At 36.4% G+C, this 27,949-nt stretch overlaps 1 protein-coding gene across 8 annotated transcripts in view; it reads left to right on the top strand.

The window, feature by feature from the left end:
- Positions 1–27,949, top strand: part of MYO3A (myosin IIIA) — a 236,097-nt gene that overhangs the window by 101,315 nt on the left and 106,833 nt on the right. For all 8 annotated transcript variants that reach the window (XM_035306980.3, XM_054258524.2, XM_035306978.3 and 5 more), the window contains 5 exons: positions 5,909–6,008; positions 7,647–7,763; positions 8,976–9,080; positions 9,184–9,267; positions 20,758–20,960. In XM_035306980.3, coding sequence (XP_035162871.3) covers positions 5,909–6,008; positions 7,647–7,763; positions 8,976–9,080; positions 9,184–9,267; positions 20,758–20,960 — 609 coding nt within the window. The remainder of the gene's footprint in view (positions 1–5,908; positions 6,009–7,646; positions 7,764–8,975; positions 9,081–9,183; positions 9,268–20,757; positions 20,961–27,949) is intronic.

Here is a 27,949-nt window from a genome sequence, read left to right on the forward strand (position 1 = left end):
TACTTGTATTTTTATTAAAACAATAGTGGCACTTTGGGAGGCTGAGGCAGGTAGATCACTTGAGGTCAGGAGTAGGAGACCAGCCTGGCCAACATGGTGAAATACCATCTCTAGTAAAAATACAAAAATTAGCCTGGCATGGTGGTGGGCACCCGTAATCCCAGATACTCAGGAGGCTGAGGTAGGAGAATCACTTGAATCCGGGAGGCAGAAGTTGCAGTGAATCGAGATATGCCACTCTACTCCAGCCTGGGTAACAGAGCAAGACTCCATCACAAAAAAGAAAAAAAGATTAGAAGATTCTAAAACCTGTGCCCTTCCAAAATTCACAGCTATCACTTTCCATAAATTTATCATTTTAACTATCAAAATGTTTGAGGGTTGGATAGAAAATAGCTTTAAATGTTTTTTCTTGGTATAATATTGGGCATTTCCTAAATACATGATTATTGAATTAAGGTAATGAAAATTCAAGACACCTTGTTTTTTGCATCTTTGTGTCAAGACGTAAAATGATGATTAACACTTGATTTCTACACAGAACTTTCTAAAGGTCTGGCAGGAACAATGAACATGTATAGACTTCATTAAATGTGAGAACTTCTCCACTAGTGGTATATTCTCTCTGGAAAGACCTGCAGTGTCTTCACAGAGAGGGTAAGTTAAGCCTAACTTTGAAGGATATGTAGAATTTTGCCACGCATGGAAGGAAAATAGGTCCAGGTAGAGAAATGGATTGAACAAATACAGAGTCTTGGAAACGCTTCATATATTGGGAGCTGTTCTGTACAGTGCTGATGAAGAATGATGCTGGAAAGGTTGTTTAAGGCAAGACTGTGAAGGTCCATGAAATCCATGCCAAGAAAGTTTTAAGTTGTGCTATGACTTCATAAAAAGTTTTAAATTGTGCCATAGAAGATAGGGAGCCATCTGAGGTTTTCTAATCATCACAATGACCAAATCTTTTCTAAGTTTTTGACAGCTGATACCAAAAGCATCATGGAGGATGGATTCACAGGAGTGGACGACTGAGGGTACCAAAGAGCCAAATATTGATCCCTCTGCTCCTCAACATTCATTCCCCATCCTTCTCTGGGAACTGTCTGTAGCAGCCAAATGGGTCTATAAAACGCAGACAGGGCCCTTCAATTAAATGGATAACTGGATTTCTTCCTCTTTTGTCTAAAAAGAATATATCAAAAATGATTATACTTATAAGAATCTCTTTGAAAATAGGGGATTAAAGATGATACTTGTTAATTAAGCAAATGTGGAGAGCAACTATGTGCAAATTTCATGCCAGAAGTTGTTTTGTGAGGGGATATACAGTCACTTAGTCATTCAACTAAAGTTTATCAAGAAACTACACTACTCTAAACCATCTTTTTATTTATGGGATACAATAAAAAACTAAAGGCATTATTTTGCCAATCTTGAAGCTGACATTCTATTAAGGATTTCAAATATTAACTAAATTATCTATACAAGTGCATATTTTTAAGTGCTACAAAAATTATGGAGGAATATAAGATTGCAGATAGGAATAAGACACTATTTCTGTCATTAGATACAAATTTTAATATCAGAAAAATGATTTGCAAATAGTTTCAGTCTATGGCTTTTTATTTTCTTAACAAGAAAGCAGTGAATTGAAGATTGTACAACTTAGGTTGGTAGAAGATGTGATCAACAGAGAATATGGATCTGTGGATAGGAAGCTTCCAATGGCATGGCACAGCAAGATATACAGGAAAGAAAATTAAGAGACGGTGGGGAGGATTAGGCCTAGAAAAGAAAGGTGACACTTCCACCCTGGAAAGTTAAAAAGAAGAGTGTATAGGGGTAAGGGAGTATGAGGAGAAGATAGATGAAAATACACTAATGTTTTGAGATAAAATGAAAGGAACCTGAGTGAGTTTGTGTTAGTTTCCATTGAAGAAAAGGGAAAATAGATACTGGAAGCTTGAAAGGTAGAAATTTGTGGATGACTGCTATGTAAAATGAGCTAGGAAATCTCCTGTGGATTAGTAAATAACTAATGAGTAACTTCAGGGTCCAATGGAGGGAAAACTCCAATCTTTCATGTGTGAGTTATGTGACCAGAAATTAGCAACATTGCAGTTGAAAAGAAGTCAATGGCTGGCTGGATCTATTAGTCAGTGTCCTGGCCGGAAAATAGCACAGTCCTAAGAAGTGTGATTGAAGATAATTTTTTGTTTTCATTTTTTATTAAAATAAACTTGCATAGTACAGATGTTTATAATTTTAGTGAAGTCCAGTTTATCAATTTTTTATTTCATGGATGGCATTGTTGGTGTTGCATAGAAAAACTTATTTCCAAACCCAAGGTTATCTAGATTTTCTCCTCTGTTATCTTCTGGAGCTCTATAGTTTTACATTTTACATTTAGATCGGTAATTTATTTTGAGTTAATATTTGTAAAAGCTGAAAGGTCAGTGTCTTGAGTCTCTTTTTTGGATGTGAATGTCCAATTGTTCCAGCACCGTATGTTGAAAAGATATTCCTATCCTAGGAAATTTACAATCTAGTAAAGGGTATAAGATGAGGACACAAATGAATGACTGAAATGACATTTAGCTAGATATCTGTCCTAAATGATGTATAGAATTGTGCTGAGGAGTGTAAAAGAGGTGACATCTGAGGTGGATTGTGAAAAGTGAATAAAGTTTTATCATACAGATGGGGCTGAGGATAAAATAACAAGAACAAAAGGACAGATGAAGAAAGCACAGGGATGTATAGTTTAAGAAACAGAAACAAGTCTAGTTAAGCTAAAGTGTAAAAATGTTTTCTGGAAAATACACTGGAAAGACAAATTGTGTAATGTTATGGAAGGCCTTGAATGAGTTTCATGTCATTGAACAAATATTTACTGAGGGCTTACTGCCTTGCAGGCACTGTTACAGCTGCTGGGGACACAGCAGTGAACAATACAGGTACTCTGTCTTACCATTACAACAGAATCTAGATTGGCATTATATTAATTACAATCTAATAGGAGAAGACAGAGGACAAGGTAGAATATGTGAGAAGTGGTGAGGAGAATTGGGGGAAAAGGCAATGGCTAAAAGTAGAGCAGGAAAAGAATGATGAGAGGTTCTGGAGAGAAGCCACTAATTTACAAGGGCTCACCAGGAAAAGACTCTGATTAATGTAATATTAAAAGAGACCCTTAGAAAGCAAGAGAGAGCTTTACAGGTAATCAAAGAAAATGGTGTCCCACTCAGAGGGAACAGCAAGTACCAAGGCTGCAAGGAAGAAGCATACTTTATGTGTTCAAGAAACAGCAAAGAAGCCAATGAGGTTGGAAAGAATTGAGTAGGAGGGATATTAAAAACAGATAATGTTAGAGAAATAATAGGGGTGTTGAGGGAGGCACAGATACACAAGTCATATAGGGCCTTGTAGGTCATGGTAAGGCATTAGATATTCCTTTGAGTAATAATGGAAATATCAGGAACTTTGAGCAGATCTGACATTTTTTTGAAGATCACTCTGGCTGCAGTGTTGGGAAGAATGTCAGAAGGTAAAGGTGGCAGTGGGGAAACCACTTGGGAGGCTGTTGCAGTAGTGAGAAGAAATGTGGTGGAAGGATAGTGGTGAGAAATGTCTAGCCCTAGATAGAATTTGATGATAGAGCTGATGGAATTTGTATATAGATTGATGAGGGTTGTGAGAAACAGAAGAGCCAAGGATAACTCTTAACATCCTGAATAGTCAGAAGAAAGGAAATCACAACTGACTGAGATATAGAATCATAGAGAAGGAGTAGGTTTGAGGGCAGAGTATTTAGGAGTGTGGTTTGAGATGTCTCTCCAAGTAAAATATCAAATAAGATTTAGATGCAGAAGTCTAGAATTAGCAGTTGTCAGTGAATGAGTGGTATTTAAGGCTATGAAATTAGGAAATGAATGTGAGAGAAGATAATTTCAGGAAAATTGTTTTCTGGAGACACCCAAAATGTAACAGGAGGATAAGGAAAAAACAAAAAAAAAAGATACTCAGACAGAGATACCCATGAGACAAGAGAATTAAGAAAGACAGAAAACCAAGGCAAAGGTATTCAAGAAAGGCTTTGTTAAATGCTGCTGGTAGATTAGGTGAAATTAAGACTTAAAATTTACCATTGGATTTAGCAAAATAAAGGTCAATAAAGTCCTTAACAAAAGCTGCTGCCATAGAGTGTCAAGATGAAACTCTGAAGAAACGAAGTATAGGCCGAGGGTAGTGGCTCACGCCTGTAATCCAAGCACTTTGGGAGGCCAAGGTGGGCAGATCACGTGAAGTCAGAAGTTTGAGACCAGCCTGGCCCACATGGTGAAACCCCATCTCTACTACAAACAAAAAAAAGTTAGCTGAATATGATGGCCCATGCCTGTAATCCCAGCCATTTGGGAAGCTGAGGAAGGAGAATCACTTGAATCCAGGAGTTCGAGGTTGCAGTGAGCTGAAATTCCAGGCTGGGCAACAGAGCAAGACTCCATCTCAAAAAAAAAAGAAAAAAGTATAGATAATTATTTTGAGGATTTTTACTCTATATCAAAGAAATGGAACAGCAGGTGGAGAAAACTGGAAGTCAGAGTGGGCAGTTTGTTGTTTGTGAGATGGGGATATAACAGGGAAAATTCAATGACATAGGAATGAGAGAAAAAGCAGTGGGAAGGATGTCCTTTCCTAAGTGAGAGAGTATAGAAGCTGTTATAGTATACAGAAGGAGTAGTGGGCCTTAGATAGGGGAAGGGGCAATTGATCAATAGGCTTAAATTCTTTTTTTTTTTTTTTTTTTTTGGTATTTTGTTTGTTTGTTTTTTGAGATGGAGTCTTGCTCTGTAGCCCAGGCTGGAGTGCAGTGACGCCATCTCGGCTCACGGCAACCTCCACCTCCTGGGTCCCATTTCGAGCAATTCTCCTACCTCAGCCTCCCAAGTAGCTGGGATTACAGGCATCAGCTACCATGCCCAGCTGATTTTTGTATTTTTTAGTAGAAACAGCGTTTCACCATGTTGGTCAGACTGGTCTTGAACGCCTGATCTGCCCGCCTCAGTCTCCCAAAGTGCTGGGATTACAGGCGTGAGCCACCACCCCTGGCCAATAGGCTTAAATTTCTAAGCAATGAAAAACCATTAAAGTTTTCTGAGTGAGTATTAAGATTATTAATAACCCTCATAATCTATATATTCCTTCCCCTTCTATCAAAGGGCAAATCCACATACTTAAGGGTATGTCCAAAAATAAATACCAGAAATACAACTATCCTCAAGATAAAATGGATGTCCAGAAAAGTTGAAATAAACAATTTTGTTTATCTCAGCAACTTCTTCAGCTTTTGTTTTAAAACAAGATCTTTATACTATTTTTGAAAGTTGCTGAAATGTTTTACTTTGAAAATAAAATTTTGGGTACATGAAATCGATTTTTTACACACATCTAACCTTTTGAAAACTTATAATGTGATTTATTTTATATTCCTGTTAAATTTTGCTGAATAATAATTAAAAATTACCATACATTGACCACCAATGGCCTAACACTACCTCCAACAAAATTAGAAATGTATGAATTTAAACCCTTCAGACTCGTCACCTCATAACAGATTTAATCACATACAGAAATTTAGAGGAAGCTTTAAAACAAACTATATAAAGATTATTATTGAAGGAAATTATGTACTCTTGATCATCCATGAAGTAAGTTCTGTAATTTGCATTTTTTCCAATGGAGAGAAGTAAACAAGTTAATATCAAATATATTAAGATATTTTCTGGTATGTTATTTTTGAATTTAGTAAACAGATTCATAGAGGATTTTCAGTCTCATATGTATCTAAAACTTATTTCCACAATGATCAGTAATAAGTTCTTAAATCAGAAAGCATTTTTCTTCACAGACATGAACGTATTCACACCAAGAAAGGGAACTTCAACCGATCTCTAATATCCAATCTGAAGGATGTAGATGATTTAGCAACCTTAGAAGTTTTGGATGAGGTAAGAATTTCAGTTTAATTAAACTTAGACATTCCAGATGTTTCGTTGATTTCAAGAAGACACAGGCATTGGTAGAAGGAGAAGGACTATGTAGATTATGATGGTTATTAAGAGTCTTAACACTCACTCTGCCCATGTCTTGTATTTCTAAGTCTCATGCTTTGTTTCTTGGCTTCTGATTATTTATCTTATCTTCAGTTTTAATCTATATAACTCAAATTTCCAGTTCTTTCCAGCCTAGTGTTCATTTTTATCTGATGCTCAACTAACAGGGACATAAGTTGTTAGGCCACAGATCTTTATTTTCTTCTTATTTCTGGGAGTCTCAAATATATTATTTACTGTATTCAAAGAGCAGTCAGCCTACTGTAACCAGCATGTGTTGGCCTCCTCCTTTTTTTTTCTCCTGTTCCAGCTCTCAGTGGCTGTACCCAGAAACTCTGGAATACCTCAAGAGCCTATCTGTTACCATGGTCAGTGTTCTCCCTCATTGGATTACAAAACCCTTGTTTCACACAGCTTATCTTTCAGGTTATTGAATTCTGCATGGAGCTTCTTATTCTAATTATCTCAGAAGTATTTCAAACATTAATTCTAGTCTCAGCCTCCTTTCCCTTTATCCCTCTTTATTCCACATAGTCAGATCATTAGAGAAATAAATGCCCTCTTTTTAGCAGAAGGTCGGGACTTCTGTCCTGCCTGATGAACAGCTTTTTATTTTTTTACACTGTTGATACATGCCTGAGCATTTGACTCAGAAATGTACCAATCAGGAGGTAAGTTCTGAATAGAGGTAGTCATTTGGTAAATTTAGGGTTGCATAAACAACTCAAGTACTTCCTTAAAATAATATCAAGAACATCGAACATCTTGAAATCAGATCGTGTCAATAAGTCAGAGATTGCAGACACCTTTCTGAATTCTTACATATAAAATTTTCCAATGACATGAATTCCTAGGCTTGTGGATTGCAAAGGAGGTTTTCACTAATCATGATGTTGACCAATATATTAATATATTAAATATTGGGTTTGTTTCTGTTGTCTATATTTTATTTTTAGTTTCTTTCTGGACCTAAGATTTTTTTTGCTCCCTTCTTGTGTCATGTACTATAAATGGTGGTTTCTAACATTATCAAAATAAATTCATTTACTCAAATGACTTATAGACTATGAAAATTATGTTTTAAAATTTTTTCACAGTACTTCATAAAGCCAAAAGTCTAAAAAAAAAGGACCAGGGCCCAGGGCATTCCATAAAGCCACAGGATCACCTTGACTTGGAATTAAATCATGTTCACTTTATCTTCCCTTCTCTTTTCTTTTTACTTCATTTTTAATCTTTACTTCACTTACTGCTATTATTTTCTTAAAGGCATTATATATATAAACTTCCTGTGACATATAATATGTCCTTTGGAAACTGTAGGTAAAAATGACATACTATGTGGCTCTGAAAACCAAAGAAAATATCTGTCAAGTGAATAAGTAGTTGCAGACCTGATGTTATATACTTTTTACTATCATTTTTTCTTATCCTTGGTCCAGATTCCAGATGTTTTATTTATTATTATTTACTTTTTAAATTGTAGTTGGCCACAAATGATTTTTAAGGAGAAATTGTTTCCTTTTGTTGCAGAATGCAGTCTCAGAGCAACTTGAGAAGTGTTATTCCAGAGATCAGATTTATATCTACGTGGGAGACATACTCATTGCTCTTAACCCTTTTCAGAGTCTGGGTCTTTACTCCACAAAGGTATGTCATACAGGGTGCAGTCCGTTACTTCATATGCATAATTATACATTCTGATACTTAATTTAAGTAAATGCCAGAAAAAATCTTATCCAATATTTTGAATACACAGTTATATAATTATTGTTAAAATATAGAACAAGGAAAAATAGAAGATGGAGTCAATCTGGATGCAGTTTGTGGTCCCTTTCTCCAAATGTGTGTGCCAGAATGTTAATTTCATTCAGTTACTGATAACTGTTCTACATTAAATATTGTATCACTAAACAGATGCCTTTAAAAACACATACTTATGTCTACTTAAAAAGGTATATACTTAATATCTGCCTCTGAAACAAGTATGGGAGAATCAAAAGTATAATTATGTTGTTTATGTAGATAATACATACTTAATGGCTATAAAAATTGTCACTATGAGCTTAAAATTTCTTTTGATCTGTTTATTATTGGCTTCATTAATATCACATGTTTTATGAATATGAATATATAAGTATCAATTATTCAACCCCTAATGGCTTAAGTATAGAATACTATTCTGGAATTAAACAAGATTTTTTTTGCATTTTTAATTGTACTCCTTCTCTTCTGGCTATTTGTGTACTCCAGAAAATTATTTAATACTGTTTCTAATAGTTATTTTTGTATGTAAAAAGTATATATCTTTGTCATGTTTTACTATCCTAAAATTTACAGAAATAACAGCAAATTTATGAGCCTTGACCTGTGTTTCAGAAGATAAGGACTTTAGTACAATTCCGCTATCAACTCACTGTGTGATCTTAGACAAAGCAAATGAGAGAATTTATGTTAAATGCTATGAAAGGAAAAAAGTAATGATCATATGTGAGATGTTATTGTATCCAAGGAGCAGCTAACAAACTGAAACCTGATTGTTTTATTTATAATGTATGCTTTTATTTAAATAAATAATGGAATTTTGAAACCTTACATTTTGCTTTGGAAGTGGTATGCATATTCTTCTAAATTACTTTATGTCGTATCATATTTCTGGGCTGTTTTGTGTCAGGCTTTTATTTTATATAATTATGCATGTAGATATATGTGTGATATGTATGTAATAATGTTTTGGTGGCACAAAATGGTGTTTTTATTTATACTTTGCTTTAAAAAATTGAAGCTATACTTGTAAATAATTCAGGGCTTAAATAAAAACAAACAAAAAGCCCTACAAAATGTATTCTTTTGAACCTTTAGCATTCCAAACTATATATTGGATCAAAGAGAACTGCCAGTCCTCCTCACATTTTTGCAATGGCTGACTTAGGATATCAATCTATGATAACATATAATTCAGATCAGGTAAGAAGAGTCTCACGTTCTTAGAAATTTACCTCTTAGTTTCTTAAATGTCAGCTGAATTTTGAGGATAAGATCTTCTCACGGTTTTCCTTTCTATGTGTAGTGCATTGTTATTTCTGGAGAAAGTGGTGCTGGAAAGACTGAAAGTGCTCATCTTTTAGTTCAGCAGCTGACGGTGCTTGGAAAGGTATAATTTATTTTTTTCTCTGTCCTATCAGAAATATTTGTTGAATTTCAGAACTTAATATAATTGATTAGATTAATATCTCAATCTCACATTTAATAATATACAGAAAGTTTAACATACAGTTGTTATCCTTTGAGAGTTCAAAATAATGAGCAGTATGAAAAGCATGTACTCTGTTTTGAGGATTTTGTAACTTTTATCACACTTATTAAGCAAGGCTTATAAATGTGATTTTTATTCTTTTTAGTCCCAATGCATCTATCGAATCATTCCTTTACTTTTTCTCCTTTTGTTGCTAGCAGGTTAAAAGAGAGTCAACATACAATAATCAATTATATTTACATACTACATGTATATACTAGCAATGGTCAATTACGAACAGAACCTTAAAAGTGCCATTAACAATAACATAAAAAAAACATGAACTATGTATATCTAAATATTATAATATATGTGCAAGATTTATATGCTGAAAATGAAAAGTCAAAAAAAGGCCTAAATAAATGAAGAGATATATCATGATCATGGATTAAATGATTCAATATTATTAAGATGTCAGTCCTCCATGAATTGATCTATTTATATAATGCAATTACAATAAAAATCCCAGCAGGATTTTTTTTTTTTGGTGGGAATTGACAAGGTGACTCAAAAATGCATATTGAAAGGCAAAGGAACTAGAAAAGCCAAACAATCTTGAGAAAGAACTAAGTTGTAGGTTTCATACTACTTGATTTCCAGACATACTATAAAGCTGCAATAGTCAAGACAGTGTGTTATTAAAGAAAGGATGACATATACACTTACTGAACAGAATAGAGAGGGTACTTGTGTATGGTTTACTGATTTTTGACAAAGGTGTAAAATTAGTTAATTAAGAAAGGTGGTTTTCTCAACAAAAGGTGTTGAAATAATTGGGTATGCCCATGCAAAAAAAAATGAACATCAATCTATATGCACATATTATACAAATGTTGAACTCAAAATGGATCATAGATCTAAACATAAAACAAAAGCCATAAAATTTCTACAAGAAAACATAGGAAAAGTCCTTTGTGATCTTGAGTTAGGTGAAGAGTTCTTAGATTCAACACAAAATGCATAATTTATAAATGGAAAAATTGGATTTGTCAAAATTAAGAATGTCTATTCTATGAGGACACTGTTACAAAAATGAAAACACAATCAACAGACTCAGAGAAAATATTTGTATGGCACACAACTAATAAAAACTTGAATCTAGAATATGTGAAAAAAAACTCATAAAACTCAATAAGAAATGAAATGGCAGTTTAAAAACCAATGTAATGTTTGAACATCAGGTCCACGTTATTTATCTTCGTTTTTTTTTTTTTTTCATTTGCTTTTGGGTTCTTGGTCATAAAATCCTTGCCTAAGCCAATGTCCAGAAGGGACAATGTTACCTTCTAGAATTTTTATACTTTCAGGTCTTAGGTTTAACTCCTTAATCCATCTTGAGTTGATTTTTGTATAAGGTGAGAGATGAGGATCCAGGTTCATTCTCCTGCATGTGGCTAGACAATTACCTCAGCACCATTTGTTGAAAATGGTGCATAACCCTACTTTATGTTTTTATTTGCTTTGTCGAAGATCAGTTGGCTGTGAGTATTTGGGTTTATTCCAGGTTCTCTATTTTGTTCCATTGGTCTATGTGCCTATTTTTATACCAGTACCATGCTGTTTTGGTGACTATAGTCTTATACTGTAGCTTGAAATCAGGTAGTGTGATGCCTCCAGATTTGTTTTTTTTGCTTAGGAGGGTTGTGTGTTTTCAGGAGTTTATTCATCTCTTCTAGGTTTTCTAGTTTATGTACGTAAAGTTGTTCATAGTAGCCTTGAATGATCTTTTGTATTTCAGTGGTGTCAATTGTAATATATCCTGTTTCATTTCTTCATGAGGTTATTTAGATTTTCTCTCTTCTTTTCTTGGCTAATCTTGCTAATGGTGTATCAATTTTATCTTTTCAAAGAACCAGCTTTTTGTTCAATTTATCTCTTGTGGGGTTTTTGTTTGTTTCTTTCCATTTCATTTAGTTCTGCTCTGATCTTGGTTATTTTCTTCTTCTGATAGGTTTGGGTTTGGTTTTCTTTGTTTGTTTCTCTAGTTCCTTGAGGTGACCTTAGAATACCAGTTTGTGCTCTTTCAGTTGTTGTTGTTGTTGTTTTTATGTAGGCATTTAGGGCTGTGAACTTTCCTTTTAGCACTGCCTTTGCTGTATTCCAGAGGTTTTGATAGGTTATATTATTATTGTCATTTCAGTTTGAAGAATTTTTCAATTTCCCTCTTGATTTTGTTTTTGACCTAATACCCATTCAGGACCAGGTTATTTGATTTCCATGTATTTGCATGATTTTGAAGGTTCCTTTTGGAGTTGATTTCCAGTTTTATTCCACTATGGTTTGAGAGAGTACTTGATACAATTTCAATTTTCTTAAATTTATTGAGGCTCGGTTTATAGCCTATCATATGTTCTATCTTAAAGAAACTTCCATGTGCTATTGAATAGAGAGTGTATTCTGCAGTTGTTGGCTGAAATGCTCTCTATATATCTGTTAAGACTATTTGTTCCAAGGTTTAAATCCATTGTTTCTTTGTTGACTTTCTGCCTTGATTACCTGTCTAGTGCTGTCAGTGGAGTATTAAAGTCCCCCACTATAATTGCATTGCTGTCTATCTCATTTCTTAGGTCTATTAGTAATTGTTCTATAAATTTTTGGGACCTCCAGGGTTAGGTCCATATATGTTTAGGATTTTGATATTTTCCTGTTGGACAAGGCCTTTTACCATTATATAATGTCCCTCTTCGTCTCTTTTAACTGCTATTGCTTTAAAGTTTGTTTTGTCTGATATAATAATAGCTACCCCTGATCGCTTTTGGTGTCCATTTGCACGAAATGCCTTTTTCCACCCCTTTAAGTTTATGTGAGTCCTTATGTGTTAGGTGAGTCTCCTGAAGGCAGCATGTAGTTGGTTGTTGAATTCTTATCCATTCTGTAGTTCTATATCTTTTAAGTGGAGCATTTAGGCCATTTACATTCAATGTTAGTATTGAGATATGAGGTACCATTCCATTCATCATGTTATTTGTTGCCTGATTACTTTAGATTTTTTGTTTTTTGTTTTTGCTTTTAATTTGTATTTTTGTTTTATATAAAGATGTGTTTCCAGAAGTCATTTGAAGATTTAGATCTCCTTTTAGCAATTTTTATAGTGTGGCGTGGTAATGGCAAATTCTCTCAGCATTTGTTTGTCTGAAAAAGACTTTATCTTTCCTTCATATATGATGCTTAGTTTTGCTGGATACAAAATTCTTGGCTGATAATTGTTTTGTTTGAGGAGGCTGAAGATAGAGCCCCTTAGAGCTTGTAAGGTTTCTGCTTGTAAGGAACTCTGCCATTAATTTGATAGGTTTTCCTTTATAGGTTACTTGGTACTTCTGTCTCACAGGTCTTAAGTTTCTTTCCTTCATCTTAACTTTGAATAACCTGATGTCATTGTGCCTAGACAAAGACATTTTTGTGATTAATTTCCCAGGTGTTCTTTGTGCTTCTTGTATTTGGATGTCTAGGTCTCTAGCAAGGCCAGGGAAGTTTTCTTGATTATCATCCCCCACCCCACCAATCACCAAATATATTTTCCAAGCCTTTCGAATTCTCTTCTTCCTCAGGAACTTTGATTATTCTTAGGTTTGGATGTTTAACATAATCCCAGACTTTTAGGAGGCTTTGTTCATATTTTCTTATTCTTTTTTCTGTGTTAAATTGGGTTAATTCAAAACCTTATCTTTAAGCTCTGAATTTCTTTCCTCTACTTGTTCAGTTCTATTGCCGAGACTCCCCACGGCATTTTGCATTTCTAAAAGTGTATCCAAAGTTTCCAGAATATTTTTGTTGTTTTCCTTTAAGCTATCTATTTCCTTAAATATTTCTGCCTTCATTTCTTATATAATTTTTTGGATTTCCTTGCATTGAGCATCACCTTTCTCAGGTCCCTCCCTGATTAGCTTAATAACTAAGCTCCTGAATTCTTCTTCAGGTAAATCTGGGATTTCTTTTTGGTTCAGATCCATTGCTGGTGAACTAATATGATTTTTTGGGGAGTGCTGAGGAGCCTTGTTTTGTCATATTACCGGGGCTGGTTTTCTGGTTCCTTGTCACTTGGGTAGGCTCTGTCAGAGGGACAGCCTAGGGCTGAAGGCTGTTATTCAGATTCTTTTGTCCCACAGAGTGTTCTCTTGATTTAGTACTCTCCCCTTTTTCCTGTGGATGTGACTTCCTGTGAGCCAAACTGCAGTGATTGTTGTCTTTCTTCAGGGTCTAGCCACCCAGTGAGTCTACCCATCTCTGGGCTGCTAGTAGGGGTTGTCCACACAGAGTCATGTGATGTAAACCATCTATGGGTCTCTCAGCCATGGATACCAACATATGTTCTGGTGAAGGTAGTGGAGGGAGTGCAGTGGACTCCATTAAGGTTCTTAGCTTTGGTGGTCTAATTGCCTATTTTTGTGTTGGTTGGTTTCCTGCCAGGAAGTGGAATTTTCCAGAGAGTATCAGCTGTGGCAGTATGGGAAGGAACTGGCAGTGAGCAAGGCCCTAGAACTCCCAAGATTATATGTCCTTTTTCTTCTCTACCAGGGTGGGTAGGGAAGGACCATCAGGTGGGGGCAGGGACAGGTGTGTCTGAGTTTAGACTCTCCTTGGGTGTATCTTGCTATGACTGCTGTTGGGGATGGGGGTGAGACTCCCAGGTCACTGAAATTGTGTAACTAGGAGTATTATGACTGCTTCTGCTGAGTCATGCAGGTTGATTTTGTATCCTAAAATTTATTGAATTATTATTTTTAACACTTATTTTTTGGGGTATTTGGGGCTTTTTACAGGTAGAATCATATTATCTGCAAATGCAGTAGTCTCCACTTATCCCCATAGGGAATATGACCCAAGATACCCTTGTGGTTGCCAGAAACTGCAGATAATATACTGTTTTTTTCTAAACATACATCCCTATTATAAAGTTTAAATTATAAATTAGGTACAATAAGAGATTAACAACAATAACTAATAATAAAATATAACACTATACTGTAATAAAGGTTATACAAATATGGTCTCTCTCTCTCTGTCAAAATGACTTATTGTACTTTACTCACCCTTCTTCTTGTGATGATGTGGGGATGTGGGATGACACAATGCCTATGTTATGAGATGAAGTGAGGTGAGTAACATACACATTGTGATTCAGTGTTATGCTGCTATTGACGTTCTCTATTCCTGATTCTGTATCACAGTCCCCGACTTGCAATAAATGGTTTAGTGTCACTTGTTTCAGGGCATCCCTTGCTGACCTCTGTGTATACTCTCTGTGCTTTCTGGTGCAACCACTGACACCAATCAGAAAACATTTTCTGTTCATGTCTTCCACTCACAAATTTAATGCCTTTTTATCTTAACTAAGTACTGATCATGTACTGTGACTGTGACTTTTGTAATATGAAATGTGACAGCAAAACTAGCACAAGTTTCTTTTTCCTACCTCACAATTTCACAGATAGTAGACTTGAGCATACATTTTTTTTTCCTTTTCTTATTAAGTCAAGAACTTTTACTTTTTCACTTTAAGGAAGCAAATATGGTTTCTCTTTGGCATATTTGAATTGTCAGCATCACTACTCTTGTGCTTTGGGGCCATTAAGTAAAATAAAGGTTATTTAACCACAAGAACAGTGATACTGTGATAGCTGATCTGATAACTGAGAGGACTACTTAGTTGACTAACACGTGGGTAGCATATAAATTGTGGATACAGTGGGCAAAGGAAGGATTCACATTCTGGGTCAGACAGGGTGATATGGCACAGATTTCATCACATGACTCATAGTGGCATGAAGTTTAAAACTTAGAAATTATGTATTTCTGAATTTTTTATTTCACAGTTTTAGACCATGGTTGACTGCAGGTAACTGGCACTATGGTAGATATAATTTTACTTCTTTGTTTCTGATTTGGGTGCCTTTTATTTATTTTTCTTGTCTGATTGTTCTTATTAGTACTTCCAGTACTATACTGAATAGAAGTGTTGAGAGTGAGCATTTTTGCATCGTAACAGATCCTACTGGAAAAGCTTTTACTTTCTTCTGATTATTATAATGTTAGCTGTGGGTTTTTCATAAATTGCCTGTATTATGTTGAGGAACTTTCATTTTATACCTAAACTGTTGAGCGTCAACATCAAGAAAAGATGTTGTGGCATATTAAATGGTCTTTTGTAACTCATATATATGATATAGAATATTCTGTGCTTGAAAAATGCTAAAAATTATGTCTTTTCAAGGTAAAGAAACCCATTACCACTTTGCTTAATGTTGCTTTTCTATTGCCTTAGAAAAATGTACATAACTGTATGTAGCTCCTGTATTCTTTGGGAATGAAAATGGTTATGCCAAAGAGTACTTCATTCCTTCCAAAATGCCCTTTTCTTCCCACAGAATACTGCTACTTAATGGAAATCACAGCAAGACCAGCAATTTCTAGATAGTTTGTAAGAATCTGGGACATTCTGTCTATAGAACAATAAATAGCTATAGAAAGCCTCTTGTGAGTTATACCTTAATAAATGCTTTTCTTTTTGTAATTTCATATGAAAAATTGAATAGAATACTTGCGGTTGTTGCTACTGGAGACTCCTGCAGTCCTCACAGGCTTAAAAAAAAATTTTTTTTTAATTAAAGAAAAGAAAAGAAATTGGACTTTGTCAGATACTTTTTCTGCATCAAATGAGATGATTATGTGGTTTTTGTCTTTTATTCTCTTACTATTTTTTTTTTTTTTTTTTTTTTTTTGAGACGGAGTTTCACTCTTGTTACCCAGGCTGGAGTGCAATGGAGCGATCTCCGCTCACCACAGCCTCTCTGCCTTCTGGGTTTGGGCGATTCTCCTGCCTCAGCCTCCTGAGTAGCTGGGACTGCAGGCATGCGCCACCATGCCCAGCTAATTTTTTATATTTTTTTAGTAGAGACAGGGTTTCACCATGTTGACCAGATGGTCTTGATCTCTTGACCTCATGATCCACCCGCCTCGGCCTCCCAAAGTGCTGGGATTACAGGCATGAGCCACCACGCCCAGCCCTCTGTTACTATGTTTTATCACATTGTTTGATTTGCATGTGTTAAACTAGACTTGCATGCCAGGGATACATTTTGCATGGACATGATGTATAATCTTTTTAATGTGTTATTGGAGTTGGTTTGCTAATATTTTATTGAGGATTTTTACATCAGTGTTCATCAGAGAAATTGGTTTGTAGTTTTCTTTTCCTGTGATATCTTTATCTGGCTTAGGTAGTAACATAATGCTGGCCTCATGAAATGTATTTGAAAGTATTGCCAGCCGGGCGCGGTGGCTCAAGCCTGTAATCCCAGCACTTTGGGAGGCTGAGGCAGTCAGATCATGAGGTCAGGAGATTGAGACCATCCTGGCCAACACAGTGAAACCCGTCTCTACTAAAAATACAAAAAGTTAGCCAGTGGTGATGGCATGCACCTGTAATCCCAGCTAATTGGGAGGCTGAGGTAGGAGAATCACTTGAACCCAGGAGGCGGAGGTTGCAGTGAGCAGAGATTGCTATTGCACTCCAGCCCAGGCTACAAGAGCAAGACTCTGTCTCAAAAAAGAAACAAGTATTCCCTCTAGCTCTATTTTTATTATTTATTTATTTATTTATTTATTTATTTTAGAGACAGAGTCTCACTCTGTCACCCAGGCTGCAGTACAGTGGCATAATCATAGTTCACTGCAGCATCTGAACTCCTAGGCTCAAGTGACTCTCCTGATTCAGTCTTCCAAGTAGCTGGGACTACAGGCAAGTGCCACTGCACCTGGCTAATTTTAGAATTCTTTGCACAGATGAGATCTCAGTTTGCTGCCCAGGCTAGTTTCAAACTCCTGTCTTCAAGCTGTCTTCCTACCCTGGCCTCCCAAAATGCTGGAATTACAGACATGAACCACTGTGCCTGGCCTAACTCTATTTTTTACAGAAGAGTTTAAGAAGTATTGGTGTTGATTTTCTTCGAATGTTTGGTGGAATTCAGCTGTGAAGCCAGTTTGTCCTGAGCTTTTCTTTGTTGGGAGGTTTTGATTACTTCTTCAATCTCTTTATTTGTTTTTAGTCTGTTCAGGCTAATTCTTCCTGACTCAATTTTGGTAGGTTGTATTTTTCTAAGAATTTATCTACTTCCTCCAGGCTACCCAAATTGTTTGTAGATAATTGTTCATAATAGTCCCTATGATCCTTTTTATTTCTGATATGTCTGTTGTAATTTTTCTACTTTCATTTTTTATTTTGCTTATCTTCGTTTTCTCTCTTATTTTCTTAGACTACCTAAGGGTTTGTCAATCTTGCTTATTTTTTTCAAAAACAAAACTCATCATTTTATTGATTCTTCTTATACTTTTTCCTTTCTCTGTTTGATTTATTTTTGCTCAGATTTTGATTTTTTCCTTTCTTCTGCTAATTTCAGGTTTAGTTTATTCTTCATTTTTTAGTTCCTTGAGACATAATGTTAGACTATTTATTTCAGAACTTTCTTCCTTTTTAATGTAGGAATTTATTGCTAAAAACTTCCCTGTTAGAATTGCTTTTGCTATATTCCATATGCTTGGTATGTTGTATTTTCCTTGTTGCTTGTCTCAAGTTATTTTTAAATTTCCCTTTTACTTTCTTCTTAGACTCATTGGTTGTTCAGGAGTACATGGTTTAATTTCCACATATTTGATCATCTGTGGTGCTAGGAGGTGCATCTTCTTAGGTGTGCCAGAGGCTTGGAGGCTGCAAGGTGCCAGTTCACCTGTGATGTGTGGTGGCAGCAACTACTTCAGTGTTCAGGAGGCCTGAGGCCCTCTGAGGGCAGGGTACTGCCTCAGCTCTGGTGTAAGGGAGCTTCCTCAGCCAGGCTCAGAGCCTGTAAGGACTGCAGGAGTCTTCAGTAGCAATGACTCCAAGTGTCCACAGTAGTGAGAGAGGTTGCTGGGGTATCTTGGTTACCTTTTCCTTGAAGGGACATGTCTCTCCGGTTGTGAGCTGATCCCTACTCACAGCATGAAGTGGTTAAGATAAGGTGTTTCCTTTCCTTCTCTATGTGTACATTCTGGGTTTCTGTGCTCTACAGAATTTCTGCTGCCTGCTTTTCTGCTGCTCTCCAGTGTGCTCCTTTAGTTATTTTGGTTTAAATGTACTTGTTTACTCACTCGGGGGGAGGGGGACTGGAGGGTGTATTAGCCCATTCTCACACTGCTATAAAGAACTACCTGAGACTGGGTGATTTATAAAGAAAAGAGGTATAATTGACTCACGGTTACACGTGGCTGGGAGGCCTCAAAAAATTTACAGTCATTAGCAGAAGGTGAAGGGGAAGCAAGCACGGCAAAGCAGGAGAAAGAGAAAGGGAGAGCAAAGAGGGAAGCGCCACTTTTAAACCATCAGATCTCATGAGAACTCAGTCACTATCACAAGAACAGTGAGGGGAAAGTCTGCCCCCATGATCTAATCACCTCCCACCAGGTTCCCTCCCCTGACATGTGGGAATTGCAATTTAACGTGAGATTTGGGTGGGGACACAGAGTCAAACCATAAGAGAGGGAGAGCTTCTTGCCAACCATCTTGATGCCACTCCTAATTCATTTTCAAAAATTCAAATGAATTTCAGATTTCAAAATTCATTTTCAAAATAGGAAGAATTCCATGTTCTTGTTAAAAACTAATTGACTGGTTTTAATATTGTCTATCAGATGTGTTGGCTGAGTGGCTTAATATAACCTCTACTTACCAGACTTGTGACTCTCTCAGGAGTGGAAGAGCCAGGAGAGACGGAAAGGGCGGTGCTACTCCAGGTGTCTCATCTCAGTCTTTTCCTCCCCGTTGCCCATCACTACCCGCTCCTTTGAAGTATCATTCTAAAAGGTTTTAACAACAGTGAGACAAGATTTAATGTGGGGTGAGGGGGCAGAGAGGCACGATTTAATGTGGGGTGGGGGGGCAGAGAGGTACAGCATATTATCCTGGTGTAGAGGAGCTGAACACCTGAATTAATTTACTCATGGATCTTTGGTATTTTGGCCTTATCTGTGGCTCATAGAGGTTCTCTTCAATGATAAATTAATTGTGCGTGAATGTGGTTCTGTAGCTGTCAGCAAACTTCTTAATCTAATCTCTTTGTCTTGTTTTAGATTAATGTTAATTGGGGATAGGTATATATACACATTTTTTCAGATTCTTACCCTTATCACATCTTATCTTGTTTTTACTTATGTCTTTGATAAGGATTTACCAGATGCAAAAACTAGGTATTTGGTAGATAGAACTTAACTTTAAAATATGCAGTCTTCCAAATGTTACTTAGCAGGTTACTGCTATTTCATATATGCCAGTGAAGATGTTATTTCACCTTTTTCATGGGGTCAAGACCAGCCAAAAGCATTTTAAAAGAGCCAAGTTTATCCCCCAAATTACTGTGCTCTTCTCTCACCCCTTATTGCCTCTTTTTTATAAGATACTCAAAGTTCTTACACAGCCTCAAAACTTAATTGTCAATGCCCCCTCCAACCCACTCAAATTCTAATGTAGCCTGTGTTCCAGAAATAGCTACCTCTGCTCTCCCTCAACATATAAAATTTGCAGTAACTCTAACATAGCTGATCTTGTTAATGTGTTAAGGTATTACACTGAAAATAATCTACTTAAGCTAACTTCTTCCAAGTAGTGAATAATTAATATCTCCCTAAACCTCTGGGGGCAGAGGTGGGAATGCCTTTGTAAAAGTGATTGGCCACTAACCCAAATAAATTTCTGCTCAGTAGAATTTCAACTAAAGTGGTAAAGAAGAAAAATGAAACATAATACTTGTTTGAGGAGAGGTGCCTAAGAGATGGGGAAGGAATAAATAGAGGGAAAGCCATGTAAGCCTGCTAATTTTGACCTGATTTCCACTCCTCCCTTTCATACTTCCGAGCTGTTCTCAATTTTCACAATTATTCCCTTCTGTCTGCTTCTGAATTAATGAGTTATCTTTTCTCTCTTAGTTTCAGGGTTAGCAGCTTCTGTGGAAGCAAGTAAAGTGGTTCTGGCTTTGGGGACTATTTGGCTGGAGGCCCAGGCAGGTAGAGGAGGAATAACAAAATGACAGGTGTACTTCAGTGTGTGTAGGCTGCTTATAAATTGTGTTCAAAAATTAGGCACTGAACAGAACTGCATTTGAAAAGTATAGAATATCTCTTTGTCCCTTTGTAGGAAAACAAGTGAATGGATACACATATGGAAGGGGTAAAATAGACCAGGATGTAATATCTGGCAATATATCAAGAACACGCTTTCACATGTTTCATGTCTACATAAAGTGCATACCAAAGAAGAGACATTTTATTATATACCAAGTTAATTTTTTATGTTTAAAAAATATCTTAATATTTTCTTTTTAGGCTAATAACAGAACCTTGCAAGAGAAGATTTTACAAGTAAACAATTTGGTAGAAGCCTTTGGCAATGCCAGCACTATTATAAATGACAATTCTAGCCGATTTGGAAAATACTTAGAAATGAAATTCACCTCTTCTGGAGCTGTTGTGGGAGCACAGATTTCCGAATATCTCCTGGAAAAATCCCGAGTTATCCACCAAGCTATGTAAGTTTGTCGCAAATCTCTTAGTATTGAGAATGAAGAGATCTCTTAGCACTGTCTTTCTCTCAAATATATGTTACATCTAATAGAGGAATTAATAAATAAACTAAAATTTATGCTGCCAGATAGGAAACCTAAGCCCATCATAGAGGTGCTAACAATGTATTTAGAGAGTATTCTGATGTAGCAGAGAATATTTATCTATACAAAATTAATGTGAAATTTAATTAGAAATAACTGAGTCTTTTTCTCTTTTAAATGCCATCATATATAAATAGATCTTTGTATTAATTCTGTTCTTCCTATATTTACACAAGGGGCCAAATAGAAGATTCAAGAAGGAGCTTTATCATATTGGCCTTTTATTGCTCGCTGATTTAAGCCATCAATACTCTTCATAATGCTTTGATATTAAGTTGAATGAATTCCTTTTGTGGGTTTGTAGCTTAATGACAAAATTTTTCTTCTGTCTCCCCAAACATCTTTGTTATTCTAATGAGGAAATAGTTACACATTGGATTTGTACCCTTGTACTTATATTATTTTGTTTAAAGCCATGGCAAGTTAGAGTCTTTCATTTTCCTTATGTTGGTTTTATGCTAAATATACTCTACATTATTATAGTAATATGTCACATTAAATTCATAGTAACATAATAAGCTCTTGTTGTATATTAGTACATTATTATTTAATGTACGTGCCTTCAAACTTGGTATCATTCAATTCATGAGCAAGTCATGAATATAAGTTGGCGTGAGTCAGTTCCTGAGCACTAGCCTTAATATGGAAAATTACCCTTTGATCTTCAATTCAGAATATGGAAGGAATGATTATTAGACACATATGGTTTTCAGTTGTGATATTACACCATTTTAATCCACCTTGGGTAAGATATTTAAATCTTAAAGATTCTTACAGGATCTTGGCTCTGTAATTCATCATATGTATGATTTGAAATAGTTTACTTAACCTCTCTGCACCTCTGTTTTTCATCTTTAAAATGAAATAGCATTAGTACCTACCTATCAAGTAAGACAACATATGTATAGTATATAGCACAATGAATGGCATATACTAAGAACCCCATATGTTTAAGCCATTAGGAGTAGTAGTCGTTGTGTTAATAGTTGATTAGAAATAACATATAGCACAGTACTTGGGCTATTGAAGATGTTCAATAGATGGCAGATACTATTTATTATGTGTGTCCAGTGCTCAAAACTCAGTGGACATGCATGTCAGTGCCATTGCCACCCATACCTAGAAAGACCTTGGGATCTTAGCAGATGTGGAAAATTAGCTAGTTCTCAAAATCATTTATTCTCATAATTGTGTAAGCCTCTTCTTCAGGCCCTTGGGGAAGAACTACTTAAGAGTAACTAATTGGTATTTAGATGGTGCCACCATGTTGCACAATGTCAAGGGATATAATTCACAGTGTGTTCTATGGAGTTGAGTTCAGGAACACAGTTCACATAGATTAGCACATGAACAGGACCCTCTGGAGTTGCACAGTGAGTCCTTGGGCTTGTAACCATAGAAATAATCTCAATGCTTACTGAAATATTGCAGAATGTATTCTAAGAAATCGCATAATCAGGATTATATTTAAGGCATGTTATGAATTAAGTCTTTTTTTCCCCCTAAGGAACTATTTTAATTTTACAACTTTGCTTATTGAGGAAAAGCATTCCAAATTTCAAATTCATAATCAGGTGGAAATATAACTCAGTTATAATTTGAGCACAGCTGTCTTTAATTTATAACACTTTTTCCATTTTTATATCTATTTTTTCTTTCACCTAATTTAATTGCATTTTTAAGTTCCAGAGGAGCTTTTTATAACCTATGAATATGAAAATATCAGACATGTGATTGATAGAAGAATTCTTAATAGGTGCCTTTAAAAATTATAAATTTAATTGCACTATTATCAATCAGGGTACTGAACGGAAAGAACAAGCTCAAGGGTTTTTACTGAGAAAACTGTTTACACAGGTCACATGGGCATTGAAGAATCAAGAATGAATGGTGAGATGTTCATGGACTAACGGGGTGAGGAGCTATGGCTATCTTCCTGTCCGCAAGCAGAGGGAGAGGCAGCACTTGTGCCTGGTGCCAGCTGCAGCTGTGAATCAGGCGCTGCCTGTCTGGATCTATGGCCCTAGAGGAATGCAGCCTGTCAGGGAGAGAGCAAGGGGTAACATCTTATCCTTTCTCTCCTCCCTCCTGCCTGTTTCCTGCCTGTGCTTCCTATTGGCTGAACCCATATGGAAGCCAGAGAACAAGGGAGCCCAGGGATTGCGGGCTGTAGAGATTGGCCTTTGGGGTCCCAGAGCAAGACAAACAAGAGTAGAGAATGATCTGAGGAGCAGGGGAGACAAGTTTTTTTTTTTAAATAAACACACCCTTTCTTTTAAGAAATTTTGTTCTTTTCTTCACTTTTTACCTCTGCCCATGTCATCCCAGCCCAATCTCTGACCACATTTATTTTTAGATTACCTTTCTAATGATGATGGTACTTATTTCTTGTGATTTAAATCCTTTTGTAAACATAGGTGATTTTAAAGAAGAAAATTTTAAGAGGCTACTTAATTTCAAGGATAAAATAAACATATTGAAGGCAATGCTAGATAAGTCTCATAAATACAAATTATAGCTATTTCCATTGGAGTTTCCTCCTGTTACTACAGTTTAGTTCAGCAAGCATTGTTTGCATTTTTCTCATGTCCCCAGCACTTGACAGGACTCTAGAGGAGACATAAACAAGTGGCAGACATGGTGCTATCCATTGTGGCGGAAGGGAAATACATTTATGGAGCAATTACTTTATGTCAGGCACTGTGCTAAGCACCTTACGTTATTATCTCTTTTAATTCTTGCAGTCATGTGACGTGGTGTCATTTACTCTTTCAAACGTGAGAAACTAAGATAATTTTAATGAGTTGTTTAATGTCAAAAAGCCAGCAAAGACTGAGTTGGAGTTTGAAGCCTCATTTTTCTGTCTAACTCCAAAGCCCACCATTTATTCACCCATCCATCCATCCATCCATCTATTTCACACATATTTCTTGAGTGCCTACTGTGTGCCAGCCATAGGAGACATAAAGCCAAGTAAGGCAGGATTCCTGTGATAACACAGCTCACAGTATAATATAAAATTTCCTGATCATTCATTGGTTTCTAGTCTCTCATGAAAGTAGGAAATGAGTTCATCTGCTAAGATTGAGCAGGTAGATGGCAAGAGAAGAGAACTGAGGAGACTGCATATCCAGGAGGAGCAAGTTTACAAGGAGGGAGCTGTGATTAAAAATGGAGGTCGGGGAGGGATAACATAGGGAGAAATGCCAGATGTAGGTGACGAGGGGATGGAGGCAGCAAACCACCTTGCCATGTGTGTACCTGTGCAACAATCCTGCACGATCTGCATATATACCCCAGAATCTAAAGTACAATTAAAAAATGAATAAAAGCATTACTTTATGAACACCCTGAAGTGCCTTAAGAATACAAAGCTTCATTATTAGCTTTCAAAATCTGCTTGTTGGCCACTTTGTTGATGACTGAAAAGTTTCACAGGTGAGTTAAGCTACACCTGTGAGGACTTTGCCACCATTTGAGGGTGTCAGAGGCCTTGGCTGCACAGGTAATCCCCGGGGTCCAAAGCAGGTGAACACACACATGAGACAGCCCGGAGGGCCTTCCTGCAAGCAGCTGAGTGGAACTCACTCTGAAGAAGTGTTAGAAGATCCACAAGTATAAATGAGATCACCATCAGAGAAATGATATTTGGTAACTAGCAAGACCCTATGTCTGTCCCCAGGCAGTCCTGACCTGGGAACCCACAGAAACATTAGCAAGTGTAGGACACTATAGTGCTCTGTGTTCATAAGCACAGCTTGATATAATTAGGGACCCAAGGTATGCTTTGGAGGTGTGTTCTTTTCCTGTTTCTTTAACTTTCTGATTGTCCACTGAAGGTCAGTATATTTTTTATAGTATCTCCAGGTCTTGTCAAACTATAATTCTCAGTAAATGTAAACTGATGAAGAGAAATCCATTAATATTGTGTGTCTAAGTTTATGAATCACTTTATTAATTGTACATTGTATCAGTTAAGTGTTAAGAATGTGATACAATGTGATTGTAGTTAATACTTAACTGATACAATGTACAATTAGTGTACATTGTTAACAATCACAATCACACTATATTAGTTAAATGTTAACAATCAATTGTTAGCACTTAGCTGATACAATGTGCAATTAGTGAAGTGTAGCAATCAGTGTGACTTCATTAGAAGAAAGCAAACTAAATTACATGCTGTGCCAGTCATAGAGTTTTTATTATTCTGTAGTGAGAAAATAAGAGAACTAAAGGAAACTTTCAGTTTTGTCCTAACTTCATTCATGTGCAATGTTGGTGTTTTTTGCAGTATCACTGGTGACTGCAACAAGCAACAGAATAGGATGGGTTCTGAAGGGTGTGCCAGTCCTCACTTCAGCACCCAGCCTCTGGATCACCCTTTTCTTGAAACCTTCACTTTTTTTTGCCCCATGACTAGATTCTCCTGATTCCTCTTCTACCTGCCTAAATTTTTCTTCTGTTTTAGATTTGTCTACCCAGTCTCAAACTGTATTTACCAAAGATTTGTCCCTGCAGCTCTTCTCTTTTTCTCTCTATACTCTCACTTCACAAATTCTTCTGACATTGTGGCCTCAACAGAGAGCCCTATGTGCTTGACACCCAAAGATGTACCTCTACCCCTCTCTTAAAACTGAAAGAAGTTAACAATTTTTTTTTATTTCCAGCTACCTACATATCCTGCTATCATCTCAAATTCAACTGAATACACATCTCAAATCTGTTTTCCCATAGCCCCTCTCTTTTGGAATGGAACATAACTTCTCTAGTTATCTAAGACTCTCCTTTCACTCATCAGACTCTCAATGCAGAATGCATGCTAACCAATATCATTGTTACTTTTCTCTTTAGAAAATGTCTCCTTCCTTTTGAAATACTAACACGGAAGAACAGAGATCTGCATTATTCACCTTATCAAGCTCTACCCTTTCATATTAAGTATTTCTATTTATTAACTTTCAAGAGAGATCAGAGTACCTTTAATAGTTATTAGTGTCTCACATGTAACAAACCTTTAATGTTATTTTAAACCTATATGACTTATGTGTTAGAGCCCTCAGTGAGCTTCTGTAAAAATTATTCTTGTAATGGCTTTTGGCAGAACCTTGGATTAAAACTAGAGATTACAAAATAAAGCCACAGTTCTTCTAAAACTCCAAATGTCTTTTACTGCATTATTGGAAGAGTAAATACATATGGATATATTTGAGTTACTGTTAATTCTGAAGAAAACTTCCGTGTACTGAAAGAATGAATAATTTCTAGAGAACAACAGTAAAATTTTCATCTCCACTGAGATGATACTGCACAATATATAGGAGGAGAAGACTGAAGACCCCTGGAATGTTTTTTTAAGTTTTTTCTTAATCTTTTAAGTAAAATAATTTATATACAAATATGCATATCATGAAGTAGGCTTTTTTTCTGTTCCATATACTTCATATGGAAAAGAATTCAAAGGCTCTTCTGTTCTACTAAAAATCAGCTTAGTAATAATAATTCCTTTTCTGAAAATATTTCATTGGCCCCCTAAGAGTGCTGATAAAGGCTGTGAATGGAGTGAAGGAAAGGAGCAGGGAGAGAGGGGATACAAGCTGCCCCTGAAGTTTCCATCTTGGGTGTGATGAGTTGGGGACCCAGAGCACAGTTGAGGCCACTGCCAAGAGTGGCAGGAAGGGGAGTAACTACAACAATTTAGTGTCTCCTGCCCTAACCCCTATGGTGACATCCAAAGCTTTGTGGTGAGGTTGACAGTTTTATACCAACTGGAAGAGAAGTAATAATAGAAAGAAGTGAAGACAGCAAGGTCTTCTGGTTGAGACATTACAATTAATTTAATCCCTATAAGAAAAATCCTACCCTGCCCCAACCCCAGCCTGTGAGCCTAAGGAGTGAACAGTCAAGTGAAGATTAAGGACCACCCTAAAACAAGAGGAGGATCTAGTGGGAGGATGAAAAGGGGAATGCCACAGAGAGATGCAAACCCCAGGGTGTCCCAACTGACCACGAGGGTCATCAAGAGTGGAAGCAAAGCAGGGCAGTAGAGATGAGGAAACTATAGAGCAAGAGATTCATCCTCTGCTATTTCAGCAGAGAACCTGAAAGTGTGATCTTTCCCTGGAACTCACCAGAGCAGAAGGAGGACATGAGGGAAGAAGGAGAGGGGACCCTGAGGTCCAAGGAATTATGTTGTGGAGCATCCTGAAGTGGAAACTTACCCTGTTGTGATCCATATTCCCTTAATGACATTATCGCAGCATCTGGAAAAATGCTATTTATACTACTCAGAACCACAGAGCCATGGGATTTGAGACATAAGAAAGAGATTCCTCACACAAGTGAGAAAACTGAGCCTCAGAAAGACAATATTAAAAGGTGGTTAAAGACATGGGCTTTGGAGTCAAATAGACATGATTCAAATCCATATTCATCATCAATTCTGCAGCTTTAGGGGAGATTGGCAGCTCTAAGCCTCAGTTTCCTTCTACATAAAATGGGGAACACATGCTCACCTCAGGGGCTTATGGTGAGTTAATGAGATAATGTAGTGTTTATCACCATTGGCATGGCTGTATATATTATTAATTTTCTGTCTGTTTCATTGGCATGTAAACTCTTAAGAAGTTAGGGTTTTTTGACAGGTTTTGCTCCGGCTATATCCCCAGCACTTGGAACAATGCCTGGAAGTCACTCACAAATGTATGTTGAATGATTAATATGAAGTGATTAAGATAATGTCTAGAATTTAATGAGAGTGGTTGTTGAAGATAATAACAACAATAAGGACCACAGAAAGCCAAATGCAGTATTCAGAAAAGCCCATTTCGGCACTCACAGTCATGGTTTGA

The sequence above is a fragment of the Callithrix jacchus genome, chromosome 7 (assembly GCF_049354715.1).
Source record: "Callithrix jacchus isolate 240 chromosome 7, calJac240_pri, whole genome shotgun sequence".
NCBI classification, from domain to species: Eukaryota; Metazoa; Chordata; class Mammalia; order Primates; family Cebidae; genus Callithrix; species Callithrix jacchus.